General features: G+C 40.9%; 1 protein-coding gene across 1 annotated transcript in view; it reads right to left on the bottom strand.

Annotated features, from left to right (window-relative positions):
- The window catches only part of MYO3B (myosin IIIB), a 296479-nt gene that overhangs the window by 144598 nt on the left and 133543 nt on the right, over positions 1 to 18338 (bottom strand). The window contains exons 12-14 of the mRNA XM_065413693.1: positions 3613 to 3709; positions 2503 to 2619; positions 1919 to 2023 (exon numbers count right to left, since the gene is read on the bottom strand). Of these exons, the coding sequence (XP_065269765.1) occupies positions 1919 to 2023; positions 2503 to 2619; positions 3613 to 3709 (319 nt within the window). The remainder of the gene's footprint in view (positions 1 to 1918; positions 2024 to 2502; positions 2620 to 3612; positions 3710 to 18338) is intronic.

Genomic DNA, 18338 nt, shown 5'->3' with positions numbered 1-18338 from the left:
AGGATATGGATCCACAAGGCAAAATTAGTTTGTAATCATATATGAGGCACTTGAAAAAATTAAGATTTACAAAATAAACCTGATGGGCTGATTTCAAAATGATGAACTTGCTTCTTAACTTCAACAAATTCCTCCATCATTTATTCTACACACTAGTTTCTTAGCAAAACCCCTCAAGAGTTATATAATTAATAGCCATATCTAATGGACCCTTGGTCTCTGCACTCCCCAAAACCCAATAAACTGTCAATTCTCTTTCTCCTTTTTCATATGCAGGGTCCATTTATATTCATCTTTGTCTGGTGTATTCTGAATGTGGTTTTATTGTATTATTTTATTGTGTTTTTAAGCCTTCTTTAAAGTATTTACTATGAACTAATGTGCAGCATGCATGTCAAGGAGGATTTTATAAATAAAATCATTATTATTCCCCAATACCCATATCTATGCGTAGTACAACATGTGAAAAGGAATACAAGATTACAATCTTAAAAATATTGTAAAAAGGAATCCAGTTTCTGTACACTATATTTCCATTCTCATTAAAATCATTGCCATATAATTGGATTTGCGTCCTCATTACATTTATGTTAGAACTCTCATTATTATATTTTACCATGAAAATGAGTGATTCCATCGTTAATGGTTTGTATTTTCTGTGACTTGTAGTCACAGGGACTGATTCTCCATTGTCTTCCACCTGTGCAAGCTAAGTGCAAAATGCTACTGATATGGCAGCATTTTACACACATTTTGCACAGTTGTAAATAAGTGTACCAGATGGAAGATAGTACAGAATCAGGCCCTGTCATAACTATAAAGGGAAGGGCAACAGCCCTTCTGTGTACAATACTATAAAATCCCTCCTGGCCAGAGACTCCAAAATCCTTTTACCTGTAAAGGGTTAAGAAGCTCAGGTAACCTGGCTGACACCTGACCCAAAGGACCAATAAGGGGACAAGATACTTTCAAATCTTGGTGGGGGGAAGGCTTTTGTTTGTGCTCTTTGTTTTGGTGGGAGTTCGCTCTTGGAACTAAAAGGGACCAGACATCAATCCAGGCTCTCCAAATCTTTCTGAACAAGTCTCTCCTATTTCAAACTTGTAAGTACAGCCAGGCAAGGCGTGTTAGTTTTATCTTTGTTTTCTCAACTTGTAAATGTACCTTTTGCTAGGGTGTTTACCTCTGTTTGCTGTAACTTTGAACCTAAGGCTAGAGGGGGGTCCTCTGGGCTCTTTAAGTTTGATTACCCTGTAAAGTTATTTTCCATCCTGATTTTACAGAGATGATTTTTACCTTTTTCTTTAATTAAAAGCCTTCTTTTTAAGAACCTGATTGATTTTTCCTTGTTTTTAGATCCCAGGGGGTTGGATCTTGATCCACCAGGAGTTGGTGGGAGAAAAGAGAGAGGATGGTTAATTTCTCCTTGTTTTAAGATCCAAGGGGTTTGGATCTGTATTCACCAGGGAATTGGTGAAGAGTCTCTCAAGGCTACCCAGGGAAGGGAATTAGCACATTGGGAGTGGTGGCAGCGGACCTGATCTAAGCTGGTAGTTAAGCTTAGAAGTTTTCATGCAGGCCCCCACATCTGTACCCTAAAGTTCAGAGTAGGGAAGGAGCCTTGACAGGCCCATAGGGCAAAGATCGTCAGCTGCTGTTATCTGGAATCAATGGAGCTACGCTGATTTACACTCACTGAGGATTCAACTTTATAGTGTCTACTACTGTACCATGACCTTTTCAGTAGTCCTAAAACTGACTGGATTGCTGTTCCATTTTTCCTGCTATACATGCATGCTCTGGAACAGAAAGTTTCACAAAGATCATTGACTAACAACACAGAATACTAAACTTAACCTAAGTAATACAGCATTCTATGACTAATATTAAGTATAAAAAGAGATAAACACGTTCTTACCTGATCCTTGCTGAAAGTTACCATGCCCTGGTAAGCAGCATCGGCAGAGGCAAATATGTGGGGGGGATTTGATGACCGCTTCACACCATGGTAAAGCTTGGAAAACTAAATGAAAAAGAAATCTGTCAAAATAAATTTTTCACCCCGTGTAATCAGGGATGTCGGAAAGGATGGTCTGGTGATTAGGATGCTGGCCTGGAAAGATGGTTCAATTCCCTTATGTGCCGCCAACTTTCTCTATGATCTTGAGCAAGTCACTTTGTCTGTCTGTGTCTCAGCTCCCCATCTGTAAAATGGGGATAATAGTATTGCCCCCTCCCATAGAGTGTTGTGTGGGTAAATATATTAGAGATTGTGAGGGCTCAGATACTTTGGTGATGGGGGGGCACATAAGCTAGATAGAGATGTTCTCCACAGAGTAATGTTTTAAAGCAATTTACAATATTTTTAAGTCCTATTTAAACTATATTTTTGTGGTTTTCAGTGATCAAGACTCCTAACCATTTAAGGGCCTTTTCTTTCTTGTGCATCTTCAATTTTACAATCTACAGCAGGTACTATCCTCATCTTGGTGTTTCTCTTACCTGTGGAGAATATATGCTGAGATTCTGGAAGGGGTTTAAGGCTATTAAAATGTCTCCAACATAAGTATAAATTTGTAGATCAGCATAACGCTTCTGAAGTTGATGGATAATTGTATCCTAGGATTATAAGAAGTTTGACAGTTAAGAAATATTTTTCCAGATAACAAGATTCATTGTAAATATATTGAGAACACTGAGTAATAACTGATTATCTTAAATGTTATTTGTCATTTATGTCAAACAATGACCTCACAAAACCAAACCAATATTTTCATAACCTCATGCATCTCTCTACAGTATTGCAACAAAACCAAATTAAAAGCAATAACACCCCCCCCCTTTTTTTTTAATAGTTTATGTTGTTATGCCTGCCAGAAAAGCAAACACTTAACGCAGTAAATGACCATATAGGTTATCGGATTGGGGGTGGGCGGGGTTCATTGCCGTACTTGCATGTAAACTGTCATTTAATTTTTGTAATTTGACTCTTCATGCTCATGAGTTCATCATAGAACAAAAAGGAACATAAAACAACATCATAATTTTTCAAGTATTACTCCATAAATTTGTTTGAAATGGGAATCCAGCACATTTTTATATTATATGTTGTTCCTGTTGGAATACAAGTTAAGGTTCCCCCCAACTAAAATTAACAGGTTCTCTGCACACATGTGGTGTATTAAAACTTGGAGATTATATGTATGGGTTTATCACTGTTTTCATAATAGAGTCTTTATTATCTGTAGCTGGGACATTCCTTTAAATACATTATTGGTTTTGAAGAAAAATTATTCTAATCCTGGTTTTTGAGGCTAAGCTTCAATTTTTTTGCAAATAGAAAATAATTTAAACTAGCATCATCCATCATTCAGTTCTTCTGTGTTATAGGTTTTACTGAAACTGCTTTTATATCACTGCGTAGAATATAAATGAACTTGTGATAGCAGATCAGAATCATGTGTGGAACAGTTATTCTTTTATGCCAAGACTATGAACAATTAATTTTGTGACATGATGACACTGTTAGAATAAAACCTATAAAGCAGAAGCAAGCAATACATGTGATATAATGGTCAGGGCTGAGAAACTGATGCCTGAATGGTACAGTACCTCATCTAGAACCTCTAGGTTTACTAGATCATCATCTAGAGAGTATTTGTCAGCCGCATCCACGCGATAAGGTCTTCTAGTGTGTATTCGCTCATACCTGCAGGTGTGTTAACAGAGTATCAGTGTTAAAACACTATTCTAAAAAATGCATCTAGTGAGAGGCAATAATAATTAACTTAGTGGGTGATCTTTTCAAACAGAAAACAGGCACACTCTCTAAACTACTTACCTTGGAGCATTTTGAGGGAATATTTTTAAATAAATGCACCAGCTAGAAGCTCAACGTAACTCCCATATTTTTTCCTTCACAAAATTTAACCCTTATCTTTTTAGCAATGCTCTCAGCTGAAGGATTATCTGTAGGCAGGCTGTCTCTGAATATTATAGAAATCTATCGAAATACCCTCCCCTTCTTTCCCACCTCCTCATCACAAGAAGTTAGTCCCATGTAAACATGAATAAATTACCAGTTCATCTAATTAAGTATTTTTTTTAGGAACTTTAGTTATTCCAACTACTGGGGCTACAACAAACAAGAAAGAGTACAATGTCCTTCCCATTACCTTGGTGTTTGCCAGTGCGTCTCCTCAGATGACCCTGGACCTGGTCCAGAACAACATTTTTGAACCACAACTGCCATCAGACTTTAAATTCTATAGATGTTCAGTCAGCTTCTCCTCAGAGATTTAATCATAGTCTTTAAGCCACCCAATTAGAAGCGGAGACAAACTGTCCCATAACCCCTTTATAATCTGATTACACTGAAGGAATCTTTGAAAAAGCTGGTGTATTTTTTTAAATGACATTACATTTTATAAAGAAATGGAGACAAATTAAGAGTGTATGAAATGTCTTCCACTGAGGAGGTGATAGATGAACACCATGTAAACACGACCATGTTTTTCTTTACAACAAACAATCAAAGCATAGCAGGAGGACACCCACTGAGATCCAGCAGCATCCTGCTGGGTTACACTAAGCATTGATCCGCAATGACAGCTCCTGACAGATTGCTGCTGCATTGGTTGCCATGAACAAAGTAGGAATCACATGATAACACATTCCTAACCAATGATAATAGTACATCAGGTAGGTAGGACAATACTAGCATGCTTCTGTTGACACCGCAGATTATGTTGCGTATACATAATATGAAAGGTTGACGTGCAAAGAAAAAGATACCAGGTCTTTTTTCCTCCTGCGTCTACAACTACTGACTTTTGAAAATCATGTTTCAAAAAGAAGCATAAGGGCTCTTGCTCTCCCCCTACCCCCAACACACATGCAGTTCCAAACTTAAGTTTTTCCTAGACAACAAGCAATCATACGGTCAGGTGCAGAAGAATTATTGATCAGAATTAGCCTTTTAGCAAAGAGGGAGGACGTAGAGACATTTAACTACAGTGGCACCCTGACAAATGCAGATTACATTTAAGGATCTTGTTTCTTGTTGTTGTTGTTTTTTTTACTTGTTTTCATTGTTTAGTTTTTGGCTACTTAGTGCACTGCATTTCTATAGATTTATTTGAACTCTGATTGTGTAAAATAGAGTGAGGATATAGTTGTTCCAGCAGCAATGAAAAAAAAACCCACCAAAATACTCATTCCATTTTTTTTTAGACAGTCTTATTTATATTTTTCATCCTATGTTTCCACACAATCTGGTGGCTTACTATGCTGCTGCTATGCATAACCAAGAAGTGACACAAGGAGAGAATGAACAGGAAGTGATGAATTAATAATTACCATAATGGGAGTCATTTCCTGTGGACAGCCTCGATAGGATGTGTATTAGGGCTGGTCCACACTACCCGCCCAATTCGGCGGGTAGAGATCGATCTTCTGGGATCGATTTATCGCATCTCATCTGGACGCGATAGATTGATCCCAGAAGCGCTCCCCCGTCGACTGCGGAACTCCTGCTCGCCGAGAGGAGGAAGCGCTGTCGACGGGGGAGCCTGCCTGCGCCACGTGGACCCGCAGTAAGTAAATTTAGTTCGATCTAGGAAACGTCGACTTCAGCTACGCTATTCTCGTAGCTGAAGTTGCGTTTCCTAGATCGATCCCCCGCCCCAGTGTGGACCTGCCCTTAGTTGAAACTCCCATCAAAGGGAACTTGTCATTTTCTGTTTTTTCCCTGTGTTTATTTTTTTAAAAGGTGATATTTAGAGATTTACATTCATAATGATGGGCCAGATCCTCAGCTGGTGTAAATCAAAGGAGCTGATCCGGCCCATCATTGTTGGTTTTTTTTGTTTGTTTTTGGTTTAAGCTTAAATGCAGAGTCTCTAATTAAATTGTAGAGAAGGATGTCATCATGAGTGATCAGATCCCTCCAAACACAGGAACATTCATTAATCTAGAAGTAGAATAAATATTTTAATATCAGTTCCTTTATCAGCCTTGAGATGCACCAGACAAAGTTATTGTCAGAAAGGATGATGGAAGGAAACATCGATTTTCAGACATTATTGAAGTGAAAGATTGCAGAAGCGATGTCAAATCACAGCAAATTTGCAAGTACTTTGGATGTGCCTATGTTTATACTATAGGTGCAGGGAGGAGGTTACATTCATACCTAAACATCTCCAATTGCAGAGTGGCTTTGTAAACTAATCTGTTATCTGATTATATATTAAATTCCAACTGTTTGTTTTCCCTATGCGATAAACGAGTCAGTTTTATTACTGGAAACTTTCTTTTTATTCTATACAAACAAGTAAAGAAACTATTCTTAATCAAACATAAGGAAAACATAAAGACTTTGTGAATATATATTTTCCTGTGCTTAATTCATTTTCTTAAGTACATGATTAGGAGGAGGACATTAGGAGCATAACATCACAGTAGCTTCAGATCTCCTGCTCAGGGCCGCCCAGAAGGGGGGGCAAGTGGGGCAATTTGCCCCAGGCCCCGGCCCCACAGGGGCCCCGCGAGCCCTGGCCCGGCGGCGGTCCAGGTCTTCGGCAGCCCCGCAAGCCCTGGCCCGGCGGCGGTCCGGGTCTTCGGCGGCGGAGGGTCCTTCAGTGCTGCTGAAGACGCGGAGCGACTGAAGGGCCCCCCGCCGCCGAAATGCCGCCGAAGACCCGGACCGCCGCCGGGTGAGTACAGGCGCCGCAGCTCCCCCGCTTTGCCCCAGGCCCCCTGAATCCTCTGGGTGGCCCTGCTCCTGCTGGCCTCTTCAGTTTTCTGTTGCCCCTACGGCCTGCAGATATGTTGACAGTGAGAAGGTAGAAGGAATGCAAATAGTAATACTTAATGGTTTTACCAATGTCAGCCCTCTGCAGTTAATATTTTACTTTAAAAATATATTACCAAAAAGCTGAGGAAATCAATTTTTAATTGGGGAACAGCCATCAAAATATTTTTATGCACAAGATAAAAATCAGTGACAACTATTCTTGGTTTTGTGATATATATGTATGTGTGTGCGCGGGCACCTATGTATGAAAATAAACAAAAGAACACTGACATAGGATATTGGTGGCAGCAGCATAGGGGAGGATTATTTGGTCATTTGGGGAAGAAAATTTAAAGGGGTCACGTGGCCCAAAGAAGAAGACACCTTCACTGACAGCTCCAAAGTCAGGAAAAAGGCAGAGTGGACCAAAGATTTTCATCCATGTGGTGTCTGGAAGTACCAACCACCCTCTCAAATTCCATCAGAGTTCCTCTTTCTTGGCCTAAACGCTCTTGGTGCAATGAAACGTATCACAGTTTTTACTTTATTCATATTTTATCTAGGACCAACATAGGAACAAACAGTTTCTGCATAGAAGAGGTGGAGGAAAAATAAAGAGCCTAAACTCCTAGCTCACCCTTTCTTACATTATTGTAATCTGAAAGCAAACACAGGATTGCTCCTGGACTAAGACTTTGCAAGGAAAATATTGAACACAATGGGAAGAATTAACTGTGCCTCTCTCACTGACCTTAATGATAGTCATAATGGAAACACTGACACAACCTTAAATGTAATGTCACAAATTTTGGCCTGGCTATAATAAAAAATCTGTGTGAGCTCCAGCGTAAGTATGTACCTTGTAATCAGGCTGGGAATCAGTAGTTTCCTTGCCCACAATAGTTTTCAGTTTTTTGTCTTTTAACTCCTTCCCTTGATATTTATACAGATGATGTGTGGAAGAGTTGTATTTAACCCACATTAAATCCTGCACAACATTTTACAATCTGAGCACTACTTTTGGTTTTGCTTGCCATAATTATCTGTGTCCTACCTCACGCACAGAGGAAACTACAAGCTCAATGCAATCAAATTCTTTACAGTTAATTGATTTCAAAACTGAATGCAAGCTGCCAAAGTAGCTGGCTATCTGTTTGTAAGACCTTCCCCTTCTCTGATAGGCTCCTGCACTAATCAAACCAGCTAACAACAATGCGGGGGGCTGCCAAGCCAGTGCAGTTCTGGTCCTGATGTTTGACCTGCCGGCACTTCTGAACCTGCTGTCTGTCTGCATTCTTTTAATTTTAGCTAGCAGGCTTTTAGACTTGCCTCCTTCCCTAGTGACAAATTTACAATCTCTCATTAAGGGCAAGAGGATTCAACACCAGGTTCCACCAGCTTCTACCACAGATAGAGCCCACAAAGGAGGGTTCCCAGTAATGGAAAGCCTGCTAGGGTACGCAGCAGCATCACCAAGCACCTGCAACTTCCCCTCCTTTGGAGAGTTCACAACTGACCAGTGCATCCCCCAAAATGGGCTGCAGTGGGCAAGGAGAGGATGCAGACAGGGTGGCTGTAGGATGGGACAGATTCAGCATATTTCTTTGGCAATCTTCTTCAGTGGGTCTCCTATGGCAGGTAGCCAACTGCACCTTAAAGCTGCCCTCCCTCTGGAAAGAGTATGGGGGGTGTAGTGGTGTGGCTGGAGCAGTGCCCCCTTGTGAACCTTCCAGGTGCCCCCCACCACTGCGTGTCTCCCGGGGGCAAGAAGTCTCTATTTCCAGTGTCCACTGAGGCAAATTGTGACCCACTGGCTCACTGTTGCCTCTTCAGTCTTATCCCCTTCTGGGTAGCTTCAGCCTCAAAATGTTCTACAACAAAAAGCAAACCTAACTCAATACTGGGTCATCCCCCAGTCTTCCAGGACAGCGTTCCTGCCCTTTCCTTCAGGCTTTCTTCCCAAATAGTCTCTGATTCATGCATTGCTCATTCCTTGGGGTCTGATGTTCCTGCCCAGTGGCTGATCCAGCAATCATGCCTGTCTCTCTGCAACTCTGCAATCAAAGCTCCCTTCAGGCAGAAAGGCAGCGCTCTGCCCTCCTTCCTGACCAGTCAACCCTGAACTGAGTCAGGCTCTCCTTTTATTGCCCCTCCAGGCTTGGAATTGGCTTCAGGTATAGCAGGCGGGGCTAGCTGAGCCCACAGGCTCTTCTTCATCTTTTCTCTGATGGTACAGGTCCCCAACTCAGGAGAGTATAATTTGTATCTTTCTGTGCCAGCATAGATGGGGGGAATTAAATCTGACAAAGGGTTAATTTTTCTGCTACTGGTTCTCTCTCTCTCTCTCTCTCTCAGACAGGCACATGGCAACAAAGCTCTGTTTTCTCATTAAGACAGGGCAGCCCAATATGGATGAAATAAGAACCCATCCACTCAGACGCTAAATCTTTACTTTCATGAGAAGATGACCTGGCCAGAAGCTGGCAGAACAAATTGCCTGACTGGCCCTCCTGAAGGGAAGAACTATTGGTAGAGGGGAGCACAGGCTCTCCAGATAGCAGAAAAACAGCAGAGAGAGTAGAGAGCCAGGTCTGGAGTGAGGCTCCTTAAAGCCTCTGTTAATTTGAGAACCAGCCATTTTGAACCATGACCATTTTGGATTTGCCCAACACTAATTTGTGACCACCAACTTGATTCTTCCAGACTGCAGTTCAGCCATTAGTAACCCTTGGGACTGCTACAAAAGGCCATTGCTTTTGTCAGCTTTAACCACTGTGATGGTTGATTGACAGGGTTAGCAAAATAGACAGGTGGCAATGGATTAACGGCGCTGCCCCATATTAACTTCCTCTGAAAATCAGCCAGATGCCATTAAGGGACTTAAGAACTGCAACCTATTTATTAAGCATACCTCTGCTAGAGATGACATCCACTACCTTTTCATCTCCTTACATCAATAGCATTCTATAGAGGGCCCTCTACGGTTCTTTTCTGTTACTCTTCTATTTCATCACAACAGTATAATTTGAAGTGTTTTTGTTGCACAATACCTAAAATTTTGAGGGCTGGTTCAGGAGGATGCTGCCAAGCGAAGGTTAAAATGCATATTCTAGTATTTTTTAAATTGTTTCTAAATTCTAGTATTTTTCAAAATGTGTTTTCCCTCACCAGGACTTGCAATAACTCCCCCAAACCCAAAAAGCAGAAACTGCTCTTACTGAATTTGTATTCCTCCAGCTCAACTATGACCACTCTCTACTATTTTAGATTTGCTCCTGATTGCTGGACTGGGTACAATGATTTTTTATTTTAGGAGTTCTTTTTACTTGCTGCCTAAGAATTTTCGAGTATTTGAAATTTCAGGGGAAACTATTTGCAAAAATGTATCATGAATTATTTTTGGTGTTTTTCAACCAGCGGTTGACATTTTTCAAAATGTCAACAAAATACTTCATGCACTTTTTTTTTTGCATTTTCCAACCAATTCCACCCACAATTACTTGGCTGTTGGAAGTATTTCTCCACTTATTTTTTAGTTTTGAAAAAAATACCATGGAAGGATTTGGTTCAGGGATAAATCCATATGAAGAAATCAAGAATTGGCAATCAGACTTAAGGAGGCAGGAAAGAAGATAGAATGTTGAGATTCCCAACTTTGAAGTTGCTCTTCTAAATGTAGCACAACAAAGTCTTTAAGCATTTTCCATGGAACTTAATTTGCTGTCTAGCTTAAACGATATTATGAAGTTCTGACATATGTTTTTCCATTGTTTAAATTTTGAGCCAGCTACCAGCTCTGCCAAGTTTGGATGAGGTCCTGACATGTACAAAAGGATGAGGATAACATTTGATAGGGTTTATAAATGAATTCCACAGTACATGCCCACTTTTTGCAGTACATATTGCCAGTGAAGTCAGCTCAAAGAGCAGTTTAACATTTAGGAGTATCAGGAAACAGCCTGCTGAAAATCAGTCTTGATGGTGGAATTTCTTCTGTCATGAATCAAAAAAACAACTGACCACAAGAATGAGTTCAAGACATAGAATATTAGGGACCTGAGGAAGTCAACTAGTCCAACCCCCTCCTCAAAGCAAGACCAATCCCCAGACAGCTTTTTATCCCAGTTCCCTAACTAGCCCCCTCAAGGATTGAGCTCACAACCCTGGGTTTAGGAAAGCAATGCTCAAACCACCGAGCTATCCCTATTATCTTCCTGATGGATTATCCCATATACCCAAACGCGATTTCACAAAAATATTTACCTGCCAGAACTGAGCAAGTGTTTTATTGTGAACGGAGAGCTTGCAATATCCATAATCACTAATACTCCCCCCTTCCCTGAGCCTTCCAAGGGACAGAGAATAGATAGAAGTAGGCAATATGCAAGTTCTTCTTCATTAATATTTTTACAACGACTAAAAGTGTGCTGGGTGTCTAATAGAACAAGTAAAATACAAACTTCTGCCTCCAAGAGATTACAATCTAATTTTATAGACAATGCAACAAGTGAAGACATTATCATAATAACCACTTCACAGGTGGCTGAATTGAGGCACAGTGAAATTAAGTGATTTACCAAGCTGACATACTGATTTAGTGACAGAATGGGGAACAAAACTTGGTTATTCTAATTCCCGTCCTATTTTTTTTTGTTATAATGATTATGTATATAGTGTCTGGTATGTTCCATGCAAATCGATGAGGTCCCTGCCTGGAAAAATTTACAATCCAAATATAGCAAGACTGTGCCCTAACCACATTATTACACACCCTCCTTTATTTATGGCACAGAGTATTTAGGTCAGAAAGTCTTTACAGACACTCCATGTGTACGGGAGCTCTGCTCATTTACTCCTGAACCATGCACCCATATTCTGTTACGGATACCCTTTCCTGAATTTGAGTCCACCTCCCTTCCAGTTTTCCTCAGTTCATTACTATATGGGGCTTGAATCTATCAAAACAAACTCTATTCCTGTCCCGCATTCAGCACCAGGTTACTGTCTGTAGAAATATACTCAGTCCCTTCCCCAGCATCTCACATTCATTATGTAAGGCCAGGTTCAGTAACAAGAGTTTGATACTGTCCTCTACATTTTCTGAAAAATGCTCCTTTCCTAGGGACATCTAAATCTTGATGGGTACGAGATTATTCTGGCTCCCAAAATGGGCTGCAAATTCGTTTCCATTTGCTAAAATGTGAGGATATATTTTGGCTCCAGGATAGAGAGAGAACTGGAAAATATAGCCTTGCTGGAACACTGGTAACTGAAACCCAGGATTCTGGTTTGTTGATTCTACTTTCTGGGGGGAGGGATAGCTCAGTGGTTTGAGCATTGGCCTGCTAAGCCCAGGGTTGTGAGTTCAATTCTTGAGGGGGCCACTTAGGGATCTGGGGCAAAATCAGTACTTGGTCCTGCTAGTAAAGGCAAGGGGCTGGACTTGATGACCTTTCAAAGTCCCTTCCAGTTCTAGGAGATAGGATATCTCCATTAATTTATAATTTATTTTACTTTTCCTTATACATGAGATACAATATTTTAAAATGAAAACATTCTGTAAATAGTGTTATGGTAAATGTGATAATGAAATGTATGTGGATATTATTATTTAACATATATATTGCAATAGCATCTAGGAAACAAACAAACAAACAGCCCTATTGTGCTGGATGCTGTATAAACATATAGTAAATGACAGTGCCTGCCCCAAAGAGCTTATTTGCTGGAGTTGGAGGAGATGGGGAAATAAAATTAATGGCCAGAACTCATTTCCATGCAAGTGGTGACACCTGATTTTGGGCTAAGGGTTTACCAAGCGAGAATAGAAGGGACAGGTCAGACACAAGACCAGAGTACTAAAGGAAGGACAGAGGGTGAAATCCTGATTCCATTTAAGTCAATGACAAAACTTGCAGGATTTCATTTAGAGAAACCAGGTCAGATCCTTGGCCCACAGTGGCACGAAGTAGTCGGAAACCTGCAATATCAATGGTGATTCTCCCAGTGTTGGGCGAATCTCTCACTGGCATAGAGACAATCACAGCATGCGTGACTAAAATGCAACTGCTCTCCAGTGATCTGTCTGCCAGGGTGGCCCCTTGGGCTGTGGACAGCTGAAGAGTTTTGGTCAGCCCAGAAGCAGCTCTATTTAAGCCATGGGGCTTGCGTGGCATCCATCCACCCTAGGACCAGAAAAGTTAAAAAGGTGACTTAGAGCCACTTTTCCTCTCCCTTTAGCTGCACTAACCATAACTTGGCCACAACTACTGGTTTAGCCCTTTATGTAAATAAATTCAAAGTAATGAATTAAACTGAGGTCATTTGAGATAACGTGGCCCAGAGTTCTAGAATTTAGCTTTTGCATTTCTTCCTAATAATCTTTTTACAATTTTTTCTTTTAAATACAAATTTATGTAATGGATAGAATTCTGCCAGCGTGATTCTGATTCCATTTTCACCAGTATAAATCAAGAGTAATTCTATTGAAGTTAATTGAGCTAGACCAGTGTAAAACTGGTGAGTGAAATCACACTGGGGCCATATGGATGTTCAGCTGAGACTGTGAATTCCTTTCACAGCTCATTTACTAATAATGAAAAAGTGGAGGAGGATTTTATCCAAGAGAAGCAGGTAGGTCTTTTGCTGCCTGTCACAGCCATGGTTCTAAAGATATGTTTACACAGCAAAAGCTGTGCACAGGCTCATCTACACCCAAGCTATCTTGAATCCAGCTAGTACAGGAAACAATAGCAGGAAAGACAGCACAGCGTGGGCTCCAGCACAGGTAATGCAAGCCTGGCATGGATCCTGGGTATGAACTTGGCTTGCTCGCCTGCTCTGAAGCCCACACTGTGCTGTCTTTGATGTTATTACCCACACTAGTTGGATTCAAGTTAGTTCAGGTAGGCTAGCCCATGCTCAGCTTCTTCTGTGCAGACACACCCTAGAGTTACTTCCCGTTTTTAAACAAGGAAATTGACAGTGTGATAAACACCATGGAGACTAACAGCTTTGAGGTGAGCAAAATAATTTCACAGGAAACTGAAGATAAAGGCTGCAGGAACCATAATGGAAGAAAAGGACACAGTATCCTGATTTCTGCTTCCTTGCATCTAGATAAACCCCACTAACCAGAGTGTTGGATGCCACATAAAGAAGAGGTGGTCTTAGAGATAACATGGATCTGTTCCATTAAGGGTTTTATAGCTCAGTATACATTTGAAATGGATCTGACAGCACACAAGGTTCCGGTGCAGGATGGGAAGCATGGGCCTAATAGATGGTCTTTGGTTTATACCACTTAGAAGTATGATTTGTCAGTTGCAGCTTCTTCATTAATTTCTTGCTTAGGTCTAGATAGCATGGGTTGCAATTGTCTAGCCTGGATGTGACAAATGCATGAACTAGTGAGGCTAGGAATTTATCCAAGATAAAGAGACTGAGTCTTATTAGCTGGAGATGGAGGGAGCAGCTAACAGTAACTGACTGTGGTAAGCTGCCACCCCAATACACCTCCTTGTGGCCAGATGTGACTCAGTCCCCCCACGTCGTTTGGCCTTCTCTGATTGTAGTAGTATCTCGGCCTTCCAGACAGCCCACGTTGCAGATTCCTGCTTCTTCTGGGGCCACAGAGTCTTTTACCAAAGGACAACAAAAAGGTAAAAGAAACCAAACCTTCAGCCCAGCTGTGCTCAGCTAACCACCTCTTCCGCCCAAGCACACCTCACTCACTACAGTTTGCCCCCATGCCTTGTCTCAGGAGTGGGGACACAGTCCAAAGGCCGACACACACCCCCTCCCCCAGAGTTCAGGTAGACTACAGCTCCTCAGGGCCCCTATCTCCAGTCAGGCTTCCAGCTCACCCCTAGAGTAGCCTGTCTGCTCTGCTCTGCTTCACCCTTCTCAGCCTTCTTCCAGGTTGTTTCCCAGAGGGAGGGGATTTCCCACCTCCTCTCCTCTGGGACACATCTCTCCAAGTGGACTCATCCAGCTTATTATTGAGGGGGGGAAAAACCCCAAACCCAGCTCTCCCCCAGCTGGACTTTATCTCTAATTAGGCCTGGCCCATCCTCCAGGTGAACCCAGGCTGGCTAATTGGCCTCTCAAGCCCATATTAACCCTTTCATGACATATGTGGGGTACACACCCTATCGCACTGATGTTATTTGATTTTCCAGGGTCAGTGATGTGTCCACCATGACCTTAAGACTAAGCACTATCTTGACTGACAGAGGTCATATGTCTTTTACTGTAGGTGAAGTGATGGTTTTTGCCACCTCCTCAGAGCGTTCACATCTTTCAACTAAGCATCATTTTGGGTTTTCCTGGTTTCAGTTTGCACTGTTGTTCTTCTTAATTTCTTACTTCACTGTAAATTGTGGAATAACAACTTGAGATAGAAATGCTGCAGAGTTGTAGAGATTGTAAGTCAGTTCTCCTAGGGTTTCTAGCCTGTAGCCCTGCCATTTGTGTTGTGATCTCACAAAATAAGCAAGGCTAATCTTAGATGCTCTCAGGATTTAGACAAGACACCTGCAAGGAACACATGGATGCTGAGTCAATAATGAACCAATGCATGATAGTGGGCAGCACTGTGATGCTGAAATCTTTCAACTCAGAGATAAAAGTGGAATCTCCTGATCACTTGTAGTCAGTAGTCACTAACTAATCAATGGCTCTTTTCACAGGAAAAGTCTTGGTAAATTCCCAGTTCTAGATAATTGCAGTCTGCCTCCTTAGTTTCCCTTAAGATTTAATGGGAAAATACATTATTTTCTGCTCTTTCTTCTAGACTGTTTTGTAGTGCTGCTATGCACTCTCAAAAAAAGTTTCCATATTTCCACACCCAAACAGTTGTTAGGTAGATGATTTTATATAAAGACTAACATTTTATTATACATTACATATACGTGTACACATTAAAGAGTCAGAGAGAGCACACACACCTGGTGGTGTGGCAAAAAGCTTTTATCAGCATGCCCTCGGGAATTCCAATTTATTTACAAAAGGTAAAGCTATTGTACAAGTGACTTCTGCAGATAAGCACAAATGGATGCCAATAAAACTTTTATATAACACTGCACCATCATGTGTTCTGTGTGTGTTATATACTTTACTGAAAACTATTTTTAAATGCTTTAGAGACTTTTAAAACTTTTCATTGGTACTCTTTTTTTCATATCCCTCTGTTGCAAAGCCAGGTCCCTTAGTATCAAGAGTTCAACTGTACAGACCTCTGAGGAAGAAGAAAATTATAACTAACATACGTTTGATACCTTTAAAAATTAACGTAATTAGTTTTTCTATCAATAATAATCTTATGATTATCAGCACAAGTCCAATATCTCAATGGCTTCCAGAGCTGGAAGTAAATGCCCATTGAGAAGCTATGGATCTCCCAATTCCCAAAGTATACAGAGGCAAATTTTAGGGATGGCCAGATGTAAGCTATTAGACCTTACTCAGACTGGAAGCTCTTTTGGGGAGGAGCTGTTTTTTGCTATATGTCCAAACAGTACCTAACAAGCCTGTGCCCGATTCCCAATTAGGAGCTCTAGGTGCCACTGCAATTCAAAATTAAAATTTGTTACTGGGCTAGGGCTGTATATTGTCCATCCTGAATCTCAGCTCAGTGTCGTTTTGGGTAGAAATGGCACATTTAAGGGGTGGGGAGTATAAGGAAACAGGTCTCTGTCAGGTTGTTTTATAGAAATGATGGCCTTGTGACAATGTTTAAGGCTTTGGAATATTAGTCCCAGGCTGATGGATTATGGGGTGGACTGCAGGTAAGGCAATCAAAGGTGCATGATTTATAACAAGGTTCCATGATTAATCACGACTGTCACTTCCTAATAAATGTGTGTGTGTCTGTACGTACATGCATGCATACGTCCCTTTCCATCACAGGGGTATTACAAAGAGTAATTTATTATTATTCATTTATTATTTGTATTTTAGTAGTGCCCTAAGAGCCCCAGTCATTGACCAGGGCTCCATCAGACACAGAACAAAAAGATGCCCCAAAGAATTAGAGTCTTTAAAGAGTTTTGAGATCCCCAAATAGACGATATTTAAATATACAATGTATTATTAGTCTGTGTCACACAGGGGAGCCCAAATCAAAACCCACATTCCAAACTAACTCCCATTATAAGACCCTATTGTCAGTTGCTTATATCTTTGTGAAATTTTAATCATTTGGGCTGAAATTTTCCATGCCAGGTATCTTCCTCAGCCTGAATTTCTTTGGAAAATTTCAGCCAACTGTTTCTGAGAACAAGGCTAATGAAGAATACATTGTTTTGCAATGTTAAAAAATTCTTGAGACCTTTTATTTGAAATGCTCTAGCTCCTCTATGAGTTGGAGCAGGAACTTGAAATTTGCCAGCAGAGCAGCCTGTGTTTCTGGGACATGCCTTTTGCCATCCCCATGAAAATCCACCCACATTTTGCCAAGTTATAAACCTCTGAATATGTGCAGTTCACAGGTGCTCAGTAGAGAGTTCTTCGATTTTAACAGCTAAAATCTGACTTTGCCGTTTTAATTATGTTTTTAATGTAGTTTGTGTGTATAATATGAATAGTAGTGTTGGGAAAATGTGACTTATGCAGAGGAAAAAATGATTTCTATACTGTGTTGAAGTATAATGAGGAGGCTGGTGGCACCTTAAAGACTAAGATTTATTTGGGCATAAGCTTTCGTGGGTAAAAAACCACTTCTTCAGATGCATGGAGTGAAAATTACAGATACAAGCATAAATATACTGGCACATGAAGAGAAAGGAGTTGAAGGTGTTGAAGTATTTTTTTCACAATACTCAGCAGAAGTGGTACTTCATTTAATAAGAAACTGATAAACACAGAATCATAGTAATGTTAGGCTGGAAGAGACCTCGAGAGGTCATCTAGTCAATCCCCTCACCCTGCCCCCCCAGCTGAGGCAGAACCAACTATATGTAGCTAGACCATCCCTGACAGATGTTTGTCTAACCTGTTATTAAAAACCTCCAATGATGGGGATTCCACAATCTCCCATTGAAGTTTATTCTAGTGCTTAACTACCCTTATAGTTGGAAAGTTTTCCCCAATATCTACCTAAATCTCCTTTGTTGCAGATTAAGCCGATTACATACTAAGCAGTCTGTGGATTCAAGGTTTCTGAAAATTTCCACTTGCTATTTCCTGTATCTAAGGCCTAAATTGTGCTTCTACAGTCTAATGGTGGCACTGCCGCAGTAATAGCACAAGGAAGGAATTGTGCCCCAAGACAGTTAAGGTTCCTTCCCACCTTTCCTATGTTTTTTGGGGAGGTGGATAGTAATCTGCTACTGTCTTGATCAGCTGCTGTCATACCTTGGACTCTGGATGCTACTTATAGAAACATAGGATTGAAAGGAACCTCGAGAGGTCATCTAGTCCAGTCCCCTGCACTCATGGCAGGACTAAGTATTATCTAGACTATCCCTGACAGGTGTTCATCTAACCTGCTCTTAAAAATCTCCAATGATGGAGATTCCACAACCTCCCTAGGCAATTTATTTCA

This window comes from Emys orbicularis, chromosome 11 (assembly GCF_028017835.1).
Source record: "Emys orbicularis isolate rEmyOrb1 chromosome 11, rEmyOrb1.hap1, whole genome shotgun sequence".
Lineage (NCBI taxonomy): Eukaryota > Metazoa > Chordata > Testudines > Emydidae > Emys > Emys orbicularis.
This window is presented reverse-complemented; position numbering and strand designations above follow the sequence as displayed.